This window comes from Antennarius striatus, chromosome 7, assembly GCF_040054535.1.
Source record: "Antennarius striatus isolate MH-2024 chromosome 7, ASM4005453v1, whole genome shotgun sequence".
NCBI lineage: Eukaryota > Metazoa > Chordata > Actinopteri > Lophiiformes > Antennariidae > Antennarius > Antennarius striatus.
In genome coordinates, this window is record NC_090782.1 from 16,429,643 (window position 1) to 16,455,821 (window position 26,179).

General features: G+C 39.9%; 1 protein-coding gene across 1 annotated transcript in view; it reads right to left on the bottom strand.

Annotated features, from left to right (window-relative positions):
- Positions 1 to 3,452: 3,452 nt before the first annotated feature.
- tsc22d2 (TSC22 domain family 2) overlaps positions 3,453 to 26,179 on the bottom strand; it is a 34,745-nt gene continuing 12,018 nt past the window's right edge. Inside the window, exons 2-3 of the mRNA XM_068319298.1 lie at positions 6,071 to 6,122; positions 3,453 to 5,806 (exon numbers count right to left, since the gene is read on the bottom strand). Coding sequence (XP_068175399.1) covers positions 5,501 to 5,806; positions 6,071 to 6,122 — 358 coding nt within the window. The 3' untranslated portion in view covers positions 3,453 to 5,500. The remainder of the gene's footprint in view (positions 5,807 to 6,070; positions 6,123 to 26,179) is intronic.

Here is a 26,179-nt window from a genome sequence, read left to right on the forward strand (position 1 = left end):
TTCTCTCCATTTTCCTGAAGGTTTCTTTTTTCTTTCTTTTTTTCAAACAACGGCTTGAATTTTTATTTCAAATGTCATTATCCTGTTTTTCCATTCATGTAATTGGTTTAGGCTGTATGACCTCAGTGTCTCTATTCCAGGAAGGGACAACCACTCAACCGCTGGAGCTTCAGTTGAGTCAAAACAGCTAAATTTGGCCTAAGGTAAAAATTCAGGTCACAAGCAATCTATCATCAATTTTTTTTCTTCATTCATCTTCCCTAATGAAAGATAATCAAGTTTTTGACAAGATAAAATATAAATTCCATCACCAAACCAATGTGAGGTCATGCAGGCCATCATTTTACATAACGGCATAAAAAAAAGTCTGAACTGACTAACGGAACATTGGCTGATTTGTTAGGGTAGATTGCCTTTCATGGTAATCCTTGAAAATTAATTCTGAAGCAACTAGACTCCTGTTTACACCACTTCTTTAATTCCGAGGCACTCAAGCCATCTCATCGTATTTACACTTACACGCAGAGCATTGTGTTCTCCTCATAATAGCCTGTTGTCAAAATATTTTCCAGAGAAGAAAATATCTAAACTATCTCTGAATTATTTCTCTACTTTTTAAAATTGATATTTTCATCACAACTTTTCATTTAACACACATGAAAAAATCCAGGACACTGACATTGAAATATATCCATTATTGCCTCCTTCAGTGTTTTTGAATTATGACACTCTGACATTCACCTGAGAAGTTTATTTTTTCTCCCTGACACATGTACTGTAAACTCAAAAATGATCCACAGTGACAAAAGTAAACTCCACAGTAAGCCAACCTGATTGAAGTAGAACATTGTGACCATTTCCTCTCCCAGACTGCTTCATATCATCCCCACATGATGGCACCAGAGTCTTAAAATTCTGTGAATTGAATGTACTGAAGTTGACATGAGTTACTTTTATTAATTTATATATGTAACAAGTCAAGAGTTTGAATTTAAATTTGTTACCATCATCAACGACAACTGATGGTTATGGTTACAAATTATTAAAAGTGAGGAGGTAGTCCTGAGCAATACACACACACACACACACACACACACACACACACACACACACACACACACACACACACACACACACACACACAGTGTGAACAAGTCTTCACTGCGAGGAGTCTCTGGCTGCTAATTGGAAATATGCTAGAAATGACATTTCTAGAAATTACTTCTAGAATTGAAATATATATCATGCAGATTTTGAGTACTAGGTTCTATATTATCAATATACCGTAGATTATTACAACATATTATTAGCATAATGATTTTTCCCCACATGGTCCCTGTTAATCAAGTAGGTGTAGATGAATGAAAGTACGATGTCTCCCATTAAAATGTACTCATACTGTACCATGACTACAAATACTTACCTCATACTTGCATTGCAATATTTTAATAAATTTCCAACTTGTGTAATACATAACAGTATACCCATACTCTGGAATGGAACTCATGCAGTTCATACTGCATGTGTGCAATATATCTGGAGAAATCAAAGCAAGTCAGGACATGATCATAATGAAGTTACACAGGAAATCAGTCATGGACTTCCAGTTAATTTGATGCCTTAGCTCATGGTGGTGAGGATGTCAAAACTTGTATCACCAGAACTCACGATGAGGCATTGTGACTCAGTCTGTAACCTTCTGGGACATGAACATGAATGTTACACAGGATTCTAGTGAATACAAAGGCTGTTGTGCTTCAATGATTCCAGTTCAATCAAGTTTTTTTTCAACCATGTTTACACAGTCAACCATACAAAGTGCCACACACTCATCTGGGGCCGTAATTATCCACACAGAGACTAACATGTTAATGGAGGCGTCACACGTAATCTACAAACTTCTTTCCTGACAATACTTTACTTTGAGACTGCAGGTGCCAGGGATGCAAAGGACATGCCTTTCAGAATTGGGGGCTGCATAACCTGCTGAGGAGTAAAATGTAGCCTCAGAGGTGAAGTAAAGTCATGTGCAATTCATCAACTACTAAAGTCTTTTTTTGTTTGTGTTATGTAACTTATCATTTTCTAACTTGTTGACATGCTAGAACAAAAATCACATCAGCAAAAATCAAAGACTGTCCAAAAGTCAATGGATAATGGGGGTATATATGAACCAGAATTGCCACAGTTGATCAGATTACACGTAATTTTGTTAATTCTCAAAGAGACATTGGATTCACATGGTGGCACTTTTAAACCCAGAGACCAGTGTAAAATTAAAGCTGGTGTTTTGTTATGCAATGTACAATTACACACAATTTAGGGCTTTTCATCCTTATTTCCTCCCTTTTTTTACTGTAACTATCATGACTCTGGTAGTCAGAAATACTTTGATTGTGATTAGAAATGAATATAGCATTCAGTTTAGATAAAAGACAAAGGAGCCATTTGTGAATGTAACTGTGAGTCATTCAGTCATGATATCAGGAAGGGGAAAGAAGGAGGAGTGGATAACTTACAAGGTGAGGTTGTTTTGAATCACAACCTGTCTGTAGGTGTGAATTGACAGGCTATGTTTGACATGGCAGGCTGAAGATTTAGTGGCAAAGAGAATGAAGCTTCAAAATGTGTCAACTTCCACGACTTAATTCTGTTAAGACGAAACAATCAGTTCCTCCAAATAAATCTGATTCAACAAAAGAGTTGTCAGTCTACTGCTGTCAGAAGCTGTTAGGACAACTACACGTTCATTGATGATTGGGACAAGGAAATAATAGTGTGTTTTTTTCTAATACTGTTTACTGTACATACAATAGAAATACAAAAATCACCCGGGAGTCCTCTGCTTTTTTCACAGTGCTGTGTAGCAGACTGAAGAACCAACACAATGACCACATTATTAAACTTTTTATTTTCATGCAGGTGTTCAAATGAGAAGAAAATAAAATACTAGATTCTCAGGGATTTGGTGCCAATTTCTTCCGCTTACACCTGCATTCGGTAATCAAACTTTTTGAGAATGTATTTTACAATGGGTATCTAAATGTATTCCTCTCCAGAGGAACACAATATAATGTAAACTTTCCCCAAGTTCAACAGTTTCTTTAGTTTGGGATCTCGTCTTTACCTCCTTGGTAGATAAAGCACACTGATGTCAGACTTGGGGGGGGGGGAAAGAGGTCAAAACCGTTCACATAGGACTGTGACGTGTTTGAGCTGTAATGACTCAGGCATGAATACTAGTGGAAGTACGGTATGTTTAGCTGTAGGGTCCAGGTGTTGACATATTGTCAAGAGTCGCAAACAAAATATGTTCATGTTGCAACGCAAAAAAATGTTCTGAATTTAACTGACTGCGTGTGACATTCTATTGTTTACTAGATGTAATTAAAAGCATATGAATGTTTTTTCCTGGTAGCAGAAAGTATTGGTGAAATAAAAACAAAACATGGTTATTATCTTAATAAAACAGTAATTTTATTTTTGACTGAAAACTAAAATTGTCTGAACAGCACATTATAAGGGCATTGTTAAGAAATTTTCTCCAAGGCTCAGTGATTACTTTCACACAGTACACATGACGTGTACACGGCATCTCCTTCAAACAATAGACTGCAAAGAAAAACCAGTAACGAGAGAAAAAATCATCCCAATTTCAAAGAAAAAAAATTACATGAAATCAAGGAAATCTATCCAGTAGACAGACGACTGATTGTACTATTACTAAGCATTTCGGTTTGGTTGTAAGCCACAGAAAAAGAAATCGAATCGCCTGATGATGACAGACGATGGCACAGGAGGCACAAAAGACGTGACACAGACATCCCATAATATGCTCATTACTGACAGAGTTCCTGCTAGTGTGAAATGTGTAATTGTTTCCATTGTTTTCTTGCGGATATCATGTTATTCTTTGTAAACAAAGTGTTGGTAGACTACAATCAAAATCTAAATGCTGCATTCATTAAATACATTAAAATTTGCAATGTAAGAAAACCTTTCATGTGCATATGAAATTTAACAGCATTGTATGAAAACACACAGATGGCTCCTTTTCTGACACTACTTTGTGCACAAGGCCGCTCCCTCAATCCAGCACAAATGCCTTTCCATTGTTTTGTTTTTTTTCTTACTTGACTTCTTAACCCATCTCTTCACTTTCATAGATCCTTTCACATCATAATTCATAAATGTGTCAACAGAAACATAAGAGTGCTAGATAAAAGCATGAGGTAAGAAAGTGGTTCGTCTATAGATCATGCAGAACATGCAAAACACTGACAAAAAAAAGTATAGGGAAGGAGAGAGAGTAGAAAAAAGTATGTGTGCATTTAAAAATGGGGGTGGGACCTTAAACGGCTTTGCATCTTTGGTTATAAAGGTCAAAACAATTTCACAGCTTTGCATCCCTCAACCGAACCCCCAATTAATTGTTTTTTTGTTTGTTTTGTTAAAGAAAGTCTTTTTAAAAATTGTTTTCTTTATCAAAACATCCCATCACATCTTAACAGACATTCTGCTATACAAACTGTCCTTGGTCTTAATACTTTACACTTTACAAAATATACATTCAACCTGGATTTCACCTAATGTAAGCTCGGCTTTAGTGTTAGCACTATTTCATGACAAGAAATGTGTCTGCTATGGAACTTATTGCCTACTTACTGAGATCTAATTGTTGCAAGAGAATACCGACTTTAATACCTGACAGAATCTAAAATACCAAAAGAGAGATTTTTTTTGTTTTTATAAGTTTCTCCTTGATATTGTTCATTTACATTTTGACAATAGCAGCCCTGAAATAAATAAACGCAAATACTAAAACTGAACTAATGAAAAAGTATATGATTCATGTCAAAGTACTGTGGCTCTAATGAAACAACACAAGCTTCTGTTGCAGCATATAACAAGTCGAGGTTCTTGACTCGCTCCATTCGAGTCAAGGCGACCGCTGGCATCCCCCCTTCTTGCTCAGGAGGGCAAATCCTCTACCACAACCCCTCCGTTTGGGGTTCTGGACTCTGTCAGGCTAGGTGTGACGAGAAATGACAATAGCAAAAGGACAGTCATGTTTGGATGTTACTGAACTCTTACACCACCCTCCACCGCCACCTGTTGAACCAACAAATCACGCTCTCGCTGCCCTTTGACCCCCATCTCCTCCAACAACAGCATGCAGTTCTATATGGTATTCACATCTTGCCGCTATTGGTTTGTAGCTTTCTTACGCCGACCACAGAGATAGAAGACTTTAAGGGGTGGCAGGGATCTTAATAATGTGAATGTCTGATGGCAGCAACATGCACACGCTGAAGAACAACAAACAAAGATGTTGCTGTTGTTGGTTTCTCCTCAAATGGAGCAGACTGAATGCAGAGCCATGCCTTTTGCTTTACGAAGCAAAGGGGAGGACAATTGAAGCAATTGTCTTTAATGAAAGGATCTTCCACTCCCGTCAATGGGCGGTATATGATAGAGTGTGTACTGAGAGGAGGGGGGATCACGCTGATGTGATGTTGGGTTGATGAGGGACACTCTGACTCCCCTCGTGGTGAATCAAAGGAGTGCTGTTATTGTTTGAGACAAGTGCGTGGTGTTGCTGCTGCAGCGGCGGAGGCGATGTGCTGCTGATGCCCTGGGTGATCTGACAGGACAGTTGGCCGAGTTGGTCCGAGTTGGCCAGCGACTTCAGCACAGCGTTCTCACGCTCCAACACCGAGTTCCTCTCGTACAGCTCCTTGATGTGTTCTTTCAACACCTCCACCTCCTCGCGAACAGCATACATCAGGTGGCTTTTTACCAAGTCCTAGAAGACACAGAAAGCTTAAGCATTCAGGCTAAAACAAGACAGCTGATTGTACGTTTTTTTAACGGCAGATTCTATCCTCAAACAAGGGTGAGTTTAACAATTATCATATACGGTAAAGGTTAAAGTGAATTTCATGTATTTCACTGAAGAGTTATCTAACAGTTGTGACAGCTTTTTTTAACAAGTAACATAAAAGTGAAGAAAAGGAATAGATGTTGCCTGGCCACATGTGTTCTGCTTCTAAATATGCTGACAACTCACCATTGCCTGCTCAATCTTGTTGTCAATGGCAACAACGCTGGCACCAGATGCACTGTGGAGAGAAAGAGTCACAGTTAACCACAGGAGACCTCTCTGTCTGCAACATTCTTTGGGTTAAGATCTGCTCTTTATCAATGACTCTAGAGAATAATCTGTTGCATAACTTTCCAAATAAATGACTAAATTGTCAGTTTTATTTTCTGAAAATGACACGAACAACCCCACAGTGGACTTGATTTATTTTCACTCTGTCAGCTTTGTGAGTGTGGGTCACAAACTGCTCTCATCTTGCAGCCTCTTTTCCCTTCTTTGTTATACACAAACCTACACTCAAACACCCATACACATCTGGTCTGAACTACAAATGCTTTTCCTGCAACACCTCCTTTTGTTTCTCACTCCCTGTTTCTGCTGTTTAGACTTTAGGATAGAGTTACCTCTACTCCAGTTCTGAGCATGAAGTAGATAGAAAATAGGCCCAACCCCCCTCCCCCCAAACATTTAATAACAATGCATGGAAAACTAATCAAAAATCAATCAAGAAAAGACTTAAATTACAAAAACAAATTCACAACCTGTATTTCACAACAATTACATTTTCAGAGTTGTTTTTGCATAAAGACTTATAATAAACTAATAAAGGGATCTTTAATCTTTAATTGCACCAGTATGTATGTGAATATTCTTTTTAATGAGCACAAATAAGACATTTGTCAGCTCATAACTGCATAATAATACACAAATGTGACATATCTAATTCCTTTTGAGGCAGTAAAAAGGTGAAAATTGCTTCAGACGACGTATTATCAGTAAGTCCTATATAGTCCTATTAAAACATAACACTGTATATAAAGTAGTACCTTTGAATGGGTTCTAAAGAGTTTTAACTCAATATGAGTCACAGATAAAACGTTTCACCAAATATTTTCCGCGGTAAGTCAGCAAAAAGAGGCCGCGATGACAAGTTACGCTCTGGGTGCGGCTCACGTCAGCGATCGATTCTCACGATCGGGAAAATCCCTTTGTCGATCAGTTTCTGTCCACAAACACATCGCCTTGCGTTCTGACGTAAAGAACCTGCCCATTTAAGCATCCCTGTCGGTTACAATGATCCAAAACAATCCATAGCAGCGCAACATTTTGTTTTCCTCCTTTCTTCCCTCCAAGGAAAGACAGAAAAATAATGTCCAAAACTACGGACAGAACAAAAGACGATCAACTTACTAAGCCACGTACACAATCCAGATCCAAACGCAAAAATTAATACAATAAATTTCACGAAATGAGATTGTAAATATTTTTATCCGTCTTAACAGTTGCCGCTGCCTTGTTGCACAATCACCCCTCCTCACTGGGATGTTGATCCAAGAACGACACGGCACCCAAGCCTTTTCGCTCCGCTAGAGGGCGCTCTGATATGAATCCATGATGAAAAAGTACATCGTGTGCAGAGAAGGTAATTATGTTTTGTCAAGGGTCGAAAATTAATGTATGGAACGCATGAGGGCACAAGAGTCAAAAAGAAATTTGCACAAAATGTCTCCTGTTTCAACTAGTTTGTCAAACGTGATGGTAGTTATGTTAAATATGTAATGTGGATATTTTTAAAACTACAGGAAAATGTTGATCAACTGTTTTTCAAACTTAAATCAATTCAAACTTAAATGTAAAAGCAATATGTACTCCTAAACCCAAGGCGGCAAAACCCTAACTAACATCAGCACACGGACCACCAGATGTCTGTCCAGCATGCGCTGAGTGTCGGAGCGCACGTCGGCAGCCAGGAGGTGGGGGTGGGAAAAACCCAGCTGGTGTGAGCAGAAAACGGACACTGGAAATATTGAATTTGAATCGTGTCAATGAAAAGACTTAAAATATAAGACAACGAGTCCAAATTTTCCTCAGTCCAAAATAACATGCTGAACAAATCAGTAAACAGACACACAAAGTATTCAGAAAGAGTGCTGGCAGGAGCTTGGCAGGGGAATTTGATAAAGGAAAAAAAAAAATCCGATACGACATAGCAATAAACGCATCCCGTACAAAATAGGACATGATAACCAAACTAATACGCCTGAGAGACTAAAAATCATCCTGGCTATAAAGCAACTTGTCTAAAATCAGTTTACCTGAAGTATCTGGTCCTGTAGGACATCAGACGTCCTGAATAAGTTGGTGAGGACCCGGGCGAACATGGCAGACTGTAGCTCACTCCGCAGCGCATTTTACCGTTTGGTTATTAAGTGTTCCTGCCCTGAAACTCGTCTGACTTCTAAACACAGATGCTTCTTGTTTCACTACGAGTTGTACGTGATTTAAAAGCACGCCTGGTCACGTGGTGACAAACCACGGGGGCGGAGTCAGTAACTACCTCCCTTTTTTACTTCTCTGAAGAATCTTCAGTGGTAACAGCAGATCCTGTCATCCGTCACACATTTCTCTGGAAAAATCAAAGTGGCACAAGAAGCTAAGTGTTGTAAATAAAAAAACAAGTTGTTGGTGTGGTTGTTCCTGGCTCATTGACAGGAGAAAATGTACTCTTCAATTTACAGAATACTGTAGTTAAAAATGTAGTTTTAACTGCTTCAAACATCAACTTAATAAATGTTTTCAAGCACCAAAAGGTTTTCTTAAAATTACATGCTGACTGTCCAAGTTTAATATTATTCTACTGTATATCCTAACTGTTGAGGAAAAGCAAATTCAAGATAACATGTGAAATCTGGGAAAACATTTAAAAAAAAAAACGATTGAAGTTCACAACTCATAAGAGTTGTAACATCTTCATTTTAAAAATGTGGTTCTTTTTCTATTCATATGAGAGTACAGAGGCAAGTGTATGCTTTAGTCAGTTTTGAAATGTAATACAAAAGATTTCCAACAGTTAACCACTTCCTTGTTTCTTTGCTCGTTTCAGGGATGTACAAAAAAAAAAAAAAGAATTCCCCAAAGGACATTAATAATGGCCGATTCTTCTTTATCAAAGAACAAAGGGTGAGGCAATAAATAGCTTATTTCACTGATCTAAAAAGAGAGCATACAGAAATGGTTTACAGTAATCCCTCATTACTTGCGGTTAATGCGTTCCAGTATCATCCGCACAAAACAGAATTCCACAATAAAGCAACAATTTATTTTAGTATTTACGGTAATTTAAACATTTATGAACCCTCCCCATGCTGATATTAAACCACCTTACATCTGTATTACCTTTTCCCACACTCTTCTAGACTGTTTTAAACAATTACAGTATGTATTTAAAAAAAGTCGCAAGAGGAACCCATGAGTCGGAACGCAGTGCACACATGGATGCTGTCAGCCAGTAGCATGCGCGTACGGTATCACGTGACGACCTACTAAAAACCGGCGATTTATTGAAGTCACGCACTTTGAAGCGTGAATAAGCGAGGGATTACTGTATCTGGGTTGATACAAAACGTGATGAACATGTGACAATTGATGGGAAACGTGATGAACATGACAAAATGAAAAAACGTGTATTCTATAAGTGCCTCACTCTGCTGTTTCAACTATAAGTATGTGAGCAATGCAAAAAAACATTCCTACCTGTGAGTCAGTGAGTGCGAAGAATGAACAAAAATATAAATTGGGACCAAAAATGTCTTGATTCGGCCTGGGGAAGTTATGAGGAGTCTCGACTAATTTTTTGCCATTGTCCAAGTCAAACAAGAGAAAATGAACATTTAATTTAAAGAGGGAAAACACATGGTACTTTATGTAAGAACCACTTGCTGTCTTAACCTGCACATATACTCCCAAACAATTCTCCAGGACCACAAGACGCTACATTCCAGCTCTGGACACCTCCGGCCCTCAGGCCACCTCTAAAGTGAGACATCTGTGTCAGAGCCATCATCATGCTGTTACAATACACAGTCAAGTTCCTTGCTCAGCACTGGTTATCAAAACAGTTGTGGAAGTTTTCAGTTTGATGCCAGCTAAAGAGAGTTTTGCCGTCATTCATACTTCATCAATCTGCTCCGCACTCGCAAACAGCTCTGGATAAAAGTGTAAACTCAATGTCATAAATTTGGATATCACAGCGTCTACTTTTTACACGTGGTTCTATATCACAAAAGTCAAGCGCAAGAACAAAGTGTGATCTCCAACCATCTGTCTGGATTCATTAATTAAAGTTTAGGGCTCCAAAAGTCCAACATGTTCTCCATGGAGGGCACAGATGCACCGGCACACTTCCCCAACGCAAAGTATATAAACAGTCCATGTGGGGAGAGGCAGCTGAATAAATTAAACTTCAGCCTTTAAGAGATGACCCCTCAGCACAAGTGTGTTTCATAACAACAACTGCAGGGGGGCTGAAACAACAAAGGAATGTGCTCACTTATGACTTACTGTTGTTGTAATTCAGATGCATGCTGGCCTGCTGCAGCTCAGCTGCTTCACCAGACGGGGTAGCTAGAGGCTCTGATGATTCATGAGCAAGCTGTCGAGATGCTCACAGCAGCTTCAGGTAACAGCAGTTCAGTAATGTCACCAAGAATAAGATTATTTCACTGGCTAGGCTACAATCAACTAGTCCTTTCCATTGTACAAGATGCCCAAACATGAGCAAGTTTCAAAATCTTACCTCCCGCTGTTTCACTTAATGAGATAGTGAGCGACAGTCATCTTAGTTATTACCTTGATGTTTATTATCTGTGGTTCTTATCTATGGAGGACATTTAATGAACAGTATTATTAGTAACTCATCCTGTTGCGCTATCAAAATGCTATAAATAATAATGAAAATTAAATGTTTTGTGAAAGACTGAACTGTAAGTTTCTTCTCTGTTTGGCTTGCTGATTTACAAGAAAATAACTGTATGACCCTGAAAACTGAACTCAAAAACACCCAGTCTGAACAAATGACACCAGTATTTTTTGAAACGCTAAAAAACAAACTGTGTCCTAAATAGAACTACAGGTTCCAGGAACCACACGCGAATAATGAATTTGGCAATAGAGCGACAAACTATCTCATTATTTACGGCAATTTAAACATTTATGTACCCGCCTCATACTGATATTAAATTGCCTTCTATCTGTATAACCTTTTTACACACTCTTACCGACTGTTTAAAGCACTTTTGTGCCTCAAATAAGTCTGAGACTCACGGTTCGGAATGCACTTCCGGATGACGTCAGAATGCACGTACAGTATCACATGACTGCCTGAGGTGAAGTTGCGAGCGTTGATGCCGAATGCGCGAGGGCGCACTGTATTTCATTTGCATGGAAGATGATTGTGTGGGGCAACTACATGAGCCACAAACTACTCGGACATCGCACTTGTCAGGAGACTGTTTTGTTTTTTCACATCAGTACATCAGAGTTCTCAATATGTCCTAAGCATTTTTTTATGTTTATTGTTTCCTTTTTTCACTTAAGATGGTAATTGGTATAACAAGACTCAAAAGAACATACTGTATATGCCATCAAATAAATCACCCAAAATGTAAACAATTAAAATGGGTAATGAAATTTAAAAAAAAGTGTAGTACCTTGTGACACATGACAGGAACCACGTACAAAAAGAATCTTGACACATTTCTTCTGTCACATTTTACTGTAAAGCTCCAAAACTGACATTCTGACGACGCTAAAAGCATGTGAAAACCGTTGAGCATGATTGATATTTGTCTTGCCAAAATGTTGGGTACATAGTTCACAACCAAACAATGAACTCTGTCCAGCATGGGACTTCTTTTGGGATATTTTATTCATTTTTAAATTTGACTAAATCAGTCATGAGTAGGTGCGTCTGACAAACAGAACAATTCGTACCCTCTCCTTTTATATAATCCCGAAGCTTGTACACAAACATCTCAGTCTTAATATGTCCCGATGTGATCCACTCAAAGGAACCGGCCTGCCCTCTCTGAGGTCATGGATACCTTTCGCGGAATGTTTTGTCAAATGAACTGGATTACAGTGAGCATGAGAAAAATCAAGGCAATGACAGAATTAATTCTTGTCTCAGGGCATAATCACTATTAATCCAATATATTACTGAAGGTCTTGTTATTTCACAAGTTAAATAACCCCTAGCAGAGATGTTTGTGAATGACTGCTGAGCCGCTCCTAGAACTCGTGAAGAAATGGTGACAAGCCACAGCATCATGTGACCATCAAATTCCATAAGCAAACAGTGTGGGGGATCTGGGTTAAGGGTCTTCCAGCCTTAAATATATACTGTGAAATCATTATTAAAGTCAAACCAGATCTTCAGCATGCTGTAACAGATACCTCAGGACACCTTCTATGATCAAGTAGAGTCCATGCCTTGACTGGTCAGAGCTGTTTTATCAGCAAAAGCGGGATTTACATGATATTAGACAGGTGGTCATCATGTTACAGCTGATCGGTATACAGTAATCCCATGCTTCTGAATTACACTGATATCAATACATCTCCACAAGAATGCATGAAAGGATTAAAAAATTTACCGCACACACGGTGGTGACAGTTATGGATGCTGTGATAATGTATCATAAATCAAAATCGGCAAAAGACAATGTTCTCCATAGTGTTTACTGTATTACTTTTTATTCTTCTTAAATTGTCACACATTTATCATGCCTGCATGAATTACATCTGAACTGCACCCAACCATTTCCAGTGGTACTGTTCTATTTCATTCATATCTTTAAACTCCAAAGGCTTTAGAAAGGTTACACAAATCTTTTCTTGACATTATATGGCACACATTAAATATTCATGATTTAAAAAGAAGTTTCTAGCCAATATGTCAACTGAAACTGAGATTTAGTTAGAGACTAAATGCATCACGAACACAAATATTTGGGCACCTTTTAACAAAGTTTAAGCCTCTACTGGTCAGGAGTAGACATAACAAGGGGAACAGGTAACATCATGGTTGTACTACAAAAATATTTAGCCAAATAGTGACTTTCCAGAGATCAAGTTGACTAAATGAAAATGTTGCCCCGATACAGCAGTGCTTTTGAGATATTCGGCCTGTTAACACTGGTGATGAAGATGTTCTACGGTAATGATCTATCCATTAACTTTTCCTGCACTCAAAAACAGCTTGTCAAGTTTGAGATGAGCGTTTCACAGTGTCAAGTCCCATCACGTCCATAAAGGTTCCGCAGTTAGCAATTTCGCCAGAGGACCTCCTGTACATTAGTTGAATGACTCGTTTAAAATTATGTTCTTACTCTCCTGCATGCTTCTTAGAAAGACCTATGAACTGGGTGAAGTCAACACAAAGAAGGTTTTTGTGTGTTTTGTGCAAGCATGTGTGTGCATGTGTGCATGCATGTGTGATTTTCATTTGAAAGGAAGGAAGATGATTAAAGATTAAAGTTTGTCAAAATAACAATTTCATTTGTCAAACGTGTTTTATAAAACCTAAAAATGACAATGGCACATTGTTGAAAATTTCACAACACAGTCAATAAAGAATTTCTCTGGGTCATTTCTCTCCTATTGGTACAGCCAAACTGCAGCTTAACCATGTTCAGTCTACCTCCTCCTACTAGCCCAAAAATGAAATATTTGTTTTTGTCTCATAAATGTTCGCATACCTGGTCTGGATCAAATGACTAGGACTGGCTGAGAATGGTGCCACTGATCAGGTGTCCTTTGTCAGAATATAAATCTGTCTTTTCTTTATTGTCCACAATCATAAAGTTGATCATTATGGACTGAGCGCAGTAAAAAGGCTGCTGCTGCTTTACATGGGACCAATCCCATCCCCACAATGATTCCATTCAGCAGATCAACAAACAGGCTCCCTGGAATGTTTACAAAAGCAATGTGTAACTTGTAATTTAGTTAAGCCAAAAAACGTATTGGTTGCCGCAGATGAAAGATGAGCTGTTCATAAAACTGCCTTCTATAAATGGCACCACTTTCTGAAATTTATGTCTTACACATTAACTACAATGACCACCTCTTCTATACTTACTTTTGTGTTAAGTTTTGAGTTTTTTATTCTAAAGCTAAAGAATAGATTATCTTTGAATGTGAATGTTGTTGTAGAGTACAATTCAGCAATCATCAAAATCACTGAGCAGCTTCCAATGTAATGTCAGTGTAGTACTGTTAAATGAATATGTCTAATTTTGAATTAAAACGACCCAGATCTAAAACGTGATGGAAATGAATAGCATTAAGAAAGTACCTGACTTGTATCAACTTAAGTCAATTCATTGCACAAAACAAGAAAAACTTCCAAAAAAACGAAAGCTTATTGTGGAATGAGTTCAAATGATGAAGATCTGTGCTCCTCAGCTGAATTTTCACGTTTTTTTGCACAAAGCAATTGTTTGTTTGTTTTTCAGGAATGTGCCATCAATCTTTTTGTCTGTAATCCCCCTCTTAGCTTCCAGCAAGTCTGACCTTGCAGAAGAAGAGGCTTAGTAACAAAGGTGTAATGATGGTTCTCTCAATATTTGAATATAGCAGCACTGTCAGTCACAGAGCCCACAGGCTGGATGGGGAACAAAACAAAGTTAAACCCCTTTGCTACCCATGACACGACACCCTCATTCAACAGCTACTGTTTCATTTTAACATCCAACAGCTCCTCTAGATAGAGTCACTCTGAAGGAGAATGTGAACATACAGATGAACTCTAAGTTCAAATGGTTTTACCTCATCTACTCCGTTAATCATGCATAGTTTAATAGGCAGTGACCAATCACTCTGATCACAATTATAAAATAGCGATGGAAAAAAAACCCATACATGTATCAATAACAGCAAAAGTAATCATCAGATTTTGATTAAATTTCAAAACTTTAAAATTCTCATTTCATTAAGACGAGAAAAGCACATTGTCAAGGAATTACCACAGGCTGAAATGTATTACGTGTATGATCAATAAACATGACAAAGTAAACTTCTGGACCAGGTCACTAATCTTGTGCTTCCATAATGCTCAATCCAGATAATTACGGGTACTCAAAGATTCAAATTAAAATCATATTAATTTTTTCTGCTACCTTACGAGACCCTAAAGAACCTTCTTTTATCATGTTATCATCATTAATGACTTGACAAGCCAACCACATATTCAAAATAAAGGACTTGAACCAAAAATGTGTTGTCAACTTCACTCCAAAGTTTGTTTGCCCGTGTTTGTTGGCAGCCAGTTTATTATCTGTGGCAGACAGTCAAGATTTAAAACAGCCTCCATGACAACACAAGGAAATAAAAAGCCATGACAAATCCAAACCACATGAAAAAAAATAAAGTAATGTTTATCTCGCTACGTTATTGATGTTGTTTTAAGTTTTTCAAAGTTTTATAATAAATCCATAGATCATTTCACAATGGACAGTGACCATAAATACATTTTTAAACAGCAATTAATTTATCCTCCAAAACAAAAAACAGTATCATTTCATGGCAAACATCATGGCTGAAACAGCATCACAATTTTGCTGATCAAATATGTATTAGGCTTGATCTCTTCAAATATGTCAAGTGCAACACATTCTCACTAGTCCCTCTGCTGTGCCTGAAATCTTTCAATTTAGATTGAAATTAAAAAATGAAAACTTATTAATAGTGAAACAGACAAAATCATCAGAATGGAATTCTGGAAAAAAAATTTCCATGGTACTGTATTGTAATTTTTTGGAAAAGGTCTGCATGTGTGCACTGTCAAAATGAAAGTAGAAAACTGTAGGCTTACCATGTCAAACACCAAAAGTTATTTTAGATAAACTCATTTATAAAGGGTTGACTATTTCAACAAGCACCTTGAAAAACAACCGGTGTGGTGTTTATATGGAGTTGGATTGTTTGACCATCTGGCTGATCAAAAATAAGTACTCAAAAAAGCTGTGCAACTCCAGTGGCTTTAAATTAAAAGTTTAGATTTTTTTAAAAATATCTTATAACTGCATTACGACAAGCAAGACTACACACCAGGCTTGCTTTGCAAAAGATTTGGGAAAGATTTTTCTGCCCATATATTTAGAAAAAATATTGTGGAAAAGACAAAGATTTTACAGAGACAAGTGATGCAATAAGGTGAGGAAACACTTGCTGGGCTTGCGCTAGCCATTCGCCACTTCGCCATAGGCGAAGTAAATTCCAGATTGGCCACAAGGTTTTTAGACTGTGTAGCCACAATGGCGTTCTTATTTTTACGGAAAAACATCTAAAACTTATAATTTTTTCGCTCGCTAGCGCCGCTATTTCAGCCGGCGCCGCTATTTAACTATTTAACTATTTAACAGTGCAATTTCCTCCGGGATTATTAAAGTATCTATCTATTTCCGCATGCCGACGGAAATAGCTGAAGTGACCCGAACGCTCCCGATCATTAAATATGCACTCGGGTCATAACCTCCTCTTGTCCAATGAAAAACAAAAAGATTACTTTTCTAACAAGCTAAACCCGTGAATTGGTGTACGACAAGGCCAGGACAATCGATCTAAATAAATTAAGAATCCAGTGTCATACAGTAGAGTTTGTGTAAAAATACTAATTAATCAGCAAATGGTGGAAGTTGAGAGGGGGTAGGAGCGGTGACAGACCAATCAGAAGGTAAATGAAAGATATTACTTTTTTTTAGTCTTAGACTTTTGATCCCTTTGACCGGCAGGAATAACCAGCGATGCATGTAAATGTGTATTCACCTCGCTTCCTATAATAGCAAGTAAAACTTACAAGTAAACATTGAGTAATACCAGGAATCAAATTTAGTGTCTAAGTAAAAGTTAAAATGTCTTCTAGTCTAAGTAAAACTTACAAGTAAACATTGAGTAATATTCTGTATGACTGTATCTTCACATAGAGAATGCAAGTTTTTGATTGTTGAATCTCACATTTATACCTGCGTAAAGTAGGATAGAAATAAAGATAGTTAATTTTGAACTATTGACTTTAGTGTAATTTTGTAGGTAAACTGAACAGAAGATTTTGCACTCAGAATGCACCAGAATGTAGGAAAACCCCACTTTCTAAAAAATTTCCCGAGGGAGGCCCCCCGGACCCCCCTGTGGGGGGTTTCCCCCCCACACACACTCCACAACAGGTGTGGTTTTACACCACCCAGCAATTGAAAACTTGCATTCACTATGCGAAGATAGTCATACAAGATATTACTCAATGTTTACTTGTGAGTTTTACTTGCCATTATAGCAAGCCGCTGTCTTGGACACAGAATGTGGCTTTTTGTGGCTTACTCAATTCGTTTACACTGAGCCACAGTGGCTTAGTCATACTAGCTCCTAGTGCAAGCCCAGACTTGCCTTTCAATCACCATTGCTAGCTTGATAAAACAAATTTTCTTGAACATCTCACTTGCTCTGTTGCTCATTTTAATTCATTGATGAGTTATGACTTAAAAATTAAGAACTGACTTTAACATCAGTCAAAATCCCTTGATCAACATGCTTTTTCCATGCACGGCACATGCAGCTTCTGAGATGTCCAACATGACAAGTCATTTCACCAAAACTGCCCTTTTATTCAAAAAGGACAGACGTTTGTTAAATTCATGTCATTGAATTTAACAGAAGTGTGAATAAGTGTGAATAAAACATTCAAAGCAAACTGCAATGTAGAAAACTCATGAGGCTGTACTGAGGTAGGAACTTTATTGATATCTGATTTTAATTTGTGAATAAAGTATGTTAGATGTTGCTTATTTATATTTTGATTGCATTGGTGGAAACTGGACAATAAAACTAAACAGTGATTTGCTTTTCAGCATTATTTTCACATTATTTGGTTATTATCTGGTAATTAAGGTTACATTTTGGCATTTGAACTTATTTCAAAAGGACAGTTCAACTTCTTGTGATCTAATATGGTTAAGACCTTCAGAAAAAAATTAGATTACTATACACTAAGCAGACATGCCATCAACACATGAAAAGGGAAATAGGTTGAGGTTATTGGTGCTATTTACTCTTTTGCTGGACCCAGAACATAAAATTTAAATGGGAAGCTTGCCCTAGATTAAGCAAGAGTAGTTTATAAATTCCAAAAGTGGACAACAGTTTTACTATACAATGGGATTGGGAGGCCTGAAAGACAAAAGCCAGCATGAGAAAATAATTCATTAACAAAACATGAAATGCCAGGTTAAACAACCACTACTGTATTAGCAGCCGGAGAGTGATTTAAAGCAAGGTTTCCATGTTTGAGACCATGAGAGATTTATTAGCACCACACCCATCAAACAGCAGCTCATCGAGTTTCCTCATGCGCTGGTGAGGTATTTAGACACAGCAAGTTTAAAGGGCTCAGACTCCATATTTCAACACAGCAGCTGTAAGCATAGCTGGTCAAAATACCAGGTTTTATAAAGACAGGGATAGCTTGTGTACACATTAGGCAGGCAGGATTCTTCTGTCTCATTTTAAAACTGTTCTTAAAACCCACCCTTTTCCCTGGCGTTTGATTCCATCTAGTGTTTGAATTGCTTTATCTGGTTTTATTTCCATTTTTAGCTTATTTGATTTGATATTTTATTTTATTGACCTGTGTTCATTATTTTATTGTGCGTCTTTTGCGTTATTTACTGTGCAGCACTTTGGAAACCTTGTGTTTGTTTAAATTGTTATATAGAAATAAAGTGGATTGGATTATGTACACATTACCACTGATGAAGCTGTAATGTGTACACATTACAGCTTCATCAATTGGAAAGAGAAGCTGAGTAAACAGTCCTTTATATTTAGGAAGAGAAAGAAAAATCAGGAAAAACAGGGAGACATACTGTTACATGTTTACCACCTGAACCCCAACTTTTACATGACTGGAACAGATAAGGAGAGACCAATGCAAACTTTTTGCAAAGTAGTATGAGTTTTCAAATTAGAAAAGAAATTACACACATACACACAGAGGATGAGTGAGAACAGCGCACTGTGCTAATTCAAATAGCATCTCTCCTTTGCCAAAAATAAAAATGATTGGTTTTCATTTTTAATAATGTTTGCATGGCAGACATGGCGTTTCCTTCTCAAATTCTAGACCTAGGCAAATTAAGCAAAATGAGGATTCCTGTTTGTTCAAGGCTGAAATTAGTTTTCATTGAAGGATTACCGTTTATTTATAAATGGACACACTGCAGAATATGAAGATGACAGATGAATGCATTTCTGATCCAGGCTTCCCACTGTTAGTTTCAGTAGTTTAAATGCAGTTCTCTGAATTAATTTTGAAATCCCGCTTTAAAGCTGTGATGTATTGTAATTGTCAGTGTTCGTGTGTCGTTCGTTCGTTCGTTCGTCCGTCCGTCCGTTTGTAAGTCCACCAAATATCTACCAAATATCAACCGTTGCAGATAAAAAGATGGAACAAAAACACATTACTCAGGCGGCAAATGGGATGCAAATTTCAACTTTTGTACTCAGGAACTGGATAAGATGTACAGTATTTTCTGCACTATAAGGTGCACTGGATTATAAGGTGCACCTTTAATGAATTGTTCATTTTATAATGTATTCCATATATAAGGCGCACAGGATTATAAGACGCATATAATTAAAAAAACAAAATAGATTTAATAAAATAGTGGCTGTAGTTAAGCTATCCGTCAGTAGAATCCAGACTACAGCACAATGGCATTTTTTTGACCAATTAAGTTTAAAGTGGGTTATTTCCAGCGTCACAGTGGTTGGGAAATACTGAGATCAGTCAGTCAGTCAAACTTTATTAATAGAGTTGTTGAAAGTTCCTTATGTTTTGCTACGTTATCATAGCCGGTCACCGGGGCTCTCCGCTGCTGCTCTGCTGTCAGACCAGTAGGTCAGCGAGAGCAGAGACTTCGGCGACGCCCCTTGACTACCGTTGTTAGGGGGCACAGGCCCGAATACCTTATGAGGGTGCCCCTGGTGGCGTAGTGCAGCATTACTGTCGGCAAGACTGCCGGCTTTTTTTCAGCAATCATGTTTTTAAACAGTATTAATATGAATATTAATTCATATATAAGGCGCATCGGGTTATAAGGCGCCCCATGGGATTAGGAGAAAATTGTAGGCTTTTAGGTGCGCCTTATAGTGCGGAAAATACTGTAATTTCATCAGTGCTGCATGTCGTGCGTGTATGGTACATTTGACAATAAAGTTGACCATGACTATGTCCACAAGATACAAAGACAAGGGAGAAGGCCAGTGTGCGTAAGACCACAGATGAAAGCTAGTGCTTTGATCAATGGTAGTAGGTCAGAGCACTAGCTTTGATCTTTGACTTATGCAAGTAGGTCAGGATAAAGTTTTGAAGTCAGGGGTGTCGCGGGATGTTGCAGTCTATGACTACCTTGTTTATATTTTATCAGATTCTTTTTAATACATGAAACCTGTATATGAAGACCCTTTTGGACCCACCACCCGCAGGGCAGACCGATGGGGTCGGGTGCACTGCCATATGGGTGGCAGTGACGATAGGGGGTCACGACAGACCAGACCCGTGCGGCAGAAGCTGGCTTTGAGGACGTGGAATGTCACCTCACTGGCAGGGAAGGAGCCGGAGCTTGTGTTGGAGGTGGAGCGTTACCAGTTGGATCTGGTGGGGATTACCTCCACGCACAGCCTTGGTTCGGGAACCAAACTCCTGGATAGGGGTTGAACCTTGTTCTACTCCGAAGTTGCGTCAGGCGTGAGGCGCAAGGCGGGTGGGTGTGGGGATACCCAGATGCCCCTGGCTGAGCGCTGCTGTGTTGGAGTTTACCTCGGTGGATGAGAGGGTTGCCTCCCTACGCCTTAAGGCTGTGGGAGGGAAAACTCTGTTATTTGTGCGTACGCACCAAATATCAGTTCAGAGTATTCGACCTTCTTGGGGTCCCTAAATGGGATTCTTGATAGGATCCCTGGAGGGGACTCCATCGTTCTTCTGGGGGACTTCAATGCACACGTCGGCAATGATGGAGACACTTGGAGGGGCGTGATTGGTCTCTCTGATCTAAACCCGAGCGGTGTTATGTTGTTGGACTTCTGTGCTAGTCACGGATTGTTCATAATTAACACCATGTTCGAACACAAGGATGCTCATAAGAGTACCTGGTACCAGAGCACCCTGGGTTGGAGGTCAATGATTGATCTTGTGATCGTATCATCTGACCTTCGACCGTGTGTTTTGGACACTTGGGTGAAGAGAGGGGCAGAGCTGTCAACTGATCACCACCTGGTGGTGAGTTGGGCCCTTTGGTGGAGGAAACCTTTGGATAGACCTGGTAAGCCCAAACGAGTAGTGCGGGTGAACTGGCAACGTCTTGAGGAGGACTCGGTCCGCGAGGCCTTCAACTCCCACCTCCGAAGGAGCTTCTCGTCCATCCCTATGGAGGCTGGGGGCATTGAACCTGAATGGTCGATGTTCAAAGCTTCCATTGCTGAAGCTGCAGCTGAGAGCTGTGGTCTCAAGGTCATGGGTGCCTCAAGGGGCGGTAACCCTCAAACACCATGGTGGACCCTGGTGGTCAGGGAAGCCGTACGACTGAAGGAGGCCTTCAGGGGCATGTTGTCCCTGGGGACTCCTGAAGCAGTTGCAGGGTACCGACGGGCCAAAAGGACTGCAGCCTCGGCTGTGATGGAGGCAAAACAGAAGGTGTGGGAGGAGTGCGGAGAGGCCATGGAGAAGGACTATCGGACGGCACCAAAGTTGTTCTGGAGAACTGTCCGACACCTCAGGAGGGGAAAACGGGGGACCATCCAAGCTGTATACGGCAAGGATGGGACACTGTTGACCTCGACTGAGGAGTTTGTCGGTCGGTGGAAGGAACACTTTGAGGAACTCCTGAATCCAACTACCCCAACTGATCCATCCTCTGTTGCAGAGGCAGAGCTGGAGGATGATGGGGGATTCGAGTCAATCTCTCGGGGCGAAGTCGTGAAACAACTTCACGGTGGCAAAGCCCCGGGTGTTGATGAGATTCGCCCGGAAATGCTGAAGGCTCTGGGTGTTGAGAGGCTGTCATGGATGACACGCCTCTTTAACATTGCGTGGAAGTCTGGGACAGTGCCGAAAGAGTGGCAGACTGGGGTGGTGGTTCCTCTTTTTAACAAGGGGGACCAGAGGGTGTGTGCTAACTACAGGGGCATCACACTCCTCAGCCTCCCTGGGAAAGTTTACTCCAAGGTGCTGGAAAGGAGGGTCGGCCGATTGTCGAACCTCGGGTTGAGGAGGAACAATGTAGGTTGTCCTGGTCGTGGAACAACGGACCAGCTTTTTACTCTCGCAGGGATGCTAGAGGGGGCTTGGGAGTATGCCAATCCAGTCTACATGGGTTTTTTTGGACTTGGAGAAAGCATACGATTGGGTCCCCAGGAATATACTGTGGGAGGTATTGCGGGAGTATGGGGTGAGGGGGCCTCTCCTCAGGGCAATCCAATCCCTAAATGCCCAAAGTGAGAGCTGGGTTCAGGTTCTCAGCAGTAAGTCGGACTTGTTCTGAGTAGCTGTTGGCCTTCGCCAGGGCTGTGCTTTCTTTTCGTGATTTTCATGCACAGGATATCGAGGCATAGTCACATTGAGGAGGTGTTACAGTTTGGTGGCCTGAGGACTGCATCGCTGCTTTTTGCAGATGATGTGGTCCTATTTGCGTCATCGGCCTGTGACCTGCAGCACTCACTGGTCCGGTTTGCAGCCAAGTGTGAAGCAGCGGGGATGAGGATTAGCACCTCCAAATCTGAGGCCATGGTCCTCAGCAGGAAACCGGTGGACTATCTTCTCCGAGTGGGGGATGAGGTCCTTCCACAAGTGAAGGAGTTTAAGTATCCCGGGGTCCTGTTTACGAGTGAGGGAACAACGGAGCGTGAGATTGGATGGAGAATTGGGGCAGCAGGAGCAGTATTGCAGTCGCTTTACCGCACTGTTGTCACAAAGACGGAGCTAAGCCGAGAGGCAAAGCTTTCCATCTACCATTCAATCTTCGTTCCTACCCTCACCTATGGTCATGAGCAATGGGTCATGACCGAAAGAACGAGATCGCAGATACAAGTGGCTGAAATGGGCTTTCTCAAGCGGATAGCTGGTGTCTCCCTTAGAGATAAGGTGAGAAACACTGCTGTTCGCGAGGGGCTCAGAGTAGAGCCGCAGCTCCTTCACGTGAAAAGGAGTCAGTTGAGGTGGTTTGGGTATCTGGTGCCGATGCCTCCGGGGCGTCTCCCTAGGGAGGTGTTTCTGGCACGGCCAGCTGGGAGGAGACCTTGGGGCAGACCCAGGACCAAGTGGAGGGATTATATCTCAACACTGGCCTGGGAACGCCTTGGGATCCCCCAGTCAGAGCTGGTGGATGTGGCCGGGGAAAGGGAAGTTTGGGGCTCCCTGTTGAAGCTGCCGCCCCCGCGACCCTATTCCGGATAAGCGGTGGAAGATGGATGGATGGAAACCTGAAATGTCAGTTTTGAGAAAAACTTAAATGTAGTGACCTCTCATGTTTCCTACATGTTTAATGAACAATGCAAATCCCAAGTCAAATCAGATATACAGTACAGCTAAAAGTTTGGGTCCTTTAGATCAGTGGTCTCCAACCCCAAGCTGCGAGGTTTATTTATCTGCCACACCTCAAAGGCTGGACCGTGGAAATATTGTCTGACGTTAAACCGGTCTGTGGTGCAAAAAAGGTCAGGGACCACAACTTTAGATGATGGACAGACAATAATAAAAAGTAAATAAATCAGCAACAGCCAATTTCTAATTTTACAACAAAATCCAAAACATACAGTTGCAAAAAAGTTTCAAACTTGGCATTTTTCTTTGTGATGATAGTGAACTCAGAAGCTGTTGATTTCAGTTAATATTTTTATGATACTTTTCATTTTCCTACAGACGCACACTGTGGTCCTTCGCTATAACGTGGTTCACTTATGGCGGCCACGCAGTTGGTGGATTTTTTTAGTGCAATTTTGCATGCTGTTTTTTTTTACAGCACATTGTGATCTGAGTCCTGATTGGTTGTAGACCATTGTTAATCAATCTCCATGCCTCCATGTCTCCTGTACAGTATAGAATGCGTTCAGCTTGCCAAATTAACATAAATCTTCAAGCGCTAGCAGTGTGACTCCGAAGTGCTGTACTGTATGTTTGCAAGTTTTATCCCTAACAAACCCCACAATGTCACCAAATCTGCACCAAAGACACCCAAAAGACAGAGGCAGATGCTGATAATTGCACAAAAAGTTAGATTTTTGGACAGGATAAAGAAAGGTAGAAGTTACGCAGCTATGCGGAATTAATCTTTGATTCAATACACAAAGAAGAAAATAACATAAGGACAACATTAGCAATAACTCACCAAGTATGCAAAAAGGGTCTAACTGTCTACAATAAGACCATCGTACGGATGTAGCCTGTTTTATCGTTGTGGATTAGTTACTGCAGGGAAAAGAACATTACGCTGGACACCAACATTATCCATTCATAAAAAGTAATACTGGGCTTATTTTTCTACTAATGTTTGAACTTTTAGAGTGTTAATGCAAGAGATACAAGTGTGAAAATGTTAATGCCTGTCTGAGAAAAGTGTATAAAGTGTGTAGTGAGGGGTTTACAGCCTTTAAGCATCTACAGTAATTGTAAAAAAAAATAAAGCTGACTACGGCACGGATCTCGCTTATAATGGATTATTTTTTGAATGTAATTCCCAATGTATACACACATTCACACACACATACGGTAAAAAGTCAAATTATCTCCTTAAAATGTGGGAAAGTAAAGGTAAGGAATGCAGCAGGTACACTATTTCAAAATCAAACCTCGACATATGGTTGAACCATAGCCCCAAGTGATACTGGAAAACGAGATGTTAAGTCATGTGAAATGTCATTTGATTGATGTTTCTCTGACTGTGATTGACCACAAGCAAATTCCCGTGGGTCTGCGTTAATAAACCTCTGGATTTTTATGTGCTTCCTGAAAAAAAATAAATGGGAAGTGAGTATTTAGTTTTCATTTCTGAACCCTCCAGTAGCCTGTGTCTATTTAACTTAACTGCATAGACCGAAATGATCCATGTCCTGTAGTTGCTCATTTTAAGTCACCTCAAAGCTGGAATTGTATCAGTTTGTAATCAGTATGTAATCAAATATGCACAGGTCACAAAAAAAAATGTAACAAGGCACTCGAAAAATACAACATCCCGCGAAGGGTAGGTCAGGGTACCCTAAATGTAGTACCTGACAGGTGCACAGCTTTGACCTTTCAGGGTAGATCAAAGCTAGAGCATAAGTAGATCAAAGCACTGGCTTTGATCTATGGTCTTACTCACACTGGCCTTCTCCCTCAACTTTCTATCTTATCCGGTTCCTGAGATAGATAGATAGATAGATAGATAGATAGATAGATAGATAGATAGATAGATAGATAGATAGATAGATAGATAGATAGATAGATAGATAGATAGATAGATACTTTATTAATCCCGGAGGAAATTGCATTGAGTGTACAAAAGTTGAAATTTGACCTTGATCTAGTTTTCTCAAGGTCAAGGTCATCACCTCATTTTCATCCCCTTTGCCGCCAGAGTAATGCGCTTTTTTTTAAAAATTTCTATCTGCAACGGTAGCGAAGATATTTGGTGGACATACGAATGAACGAACGGACGAACGAACGGACAAACTCACGAACACTGACAATAACAATACATCACCACTTTGAAGTGGAATGTAATCATATTTCATACAACATGAAAATATAGTGTGTGTGTGTGTGTGTGTGCAAGCGTGTGTGTCTAGAGAGATATAGATATAGTATAACAATGTATTCTGTGTCTTGTCTGTCGTATTCATCCAATTCTGAACAAAACATTGTCCTCCAATTCTGAACAAAACATTGTCCTCTCAGGATTGATACTGTATTGCCAGTGAATGGCCGCCTGCAGTCTCAAGCAGTACTAACTGCAATCAGGTTAGGAGACACTGCAGAAGAGAGGAACAGACTCCATGGCAAAAAGGGACATGACCCCATGCATGGGCCAAGCCTGCAGTCATGCCTGAGTCAGACAAAGTTCAGCTATGAGGTTAACCACCACTGACAAGCTAACCTCACCCAGTCTCCTCTGAGAGGCTACAGCATTAAGACAGAGAAAAGGGGTTTGGTCAGGTGCTTATGACTCAAAGTGAAAAGTCTGATAAATGAGAACACAAGTTCAGGGATGT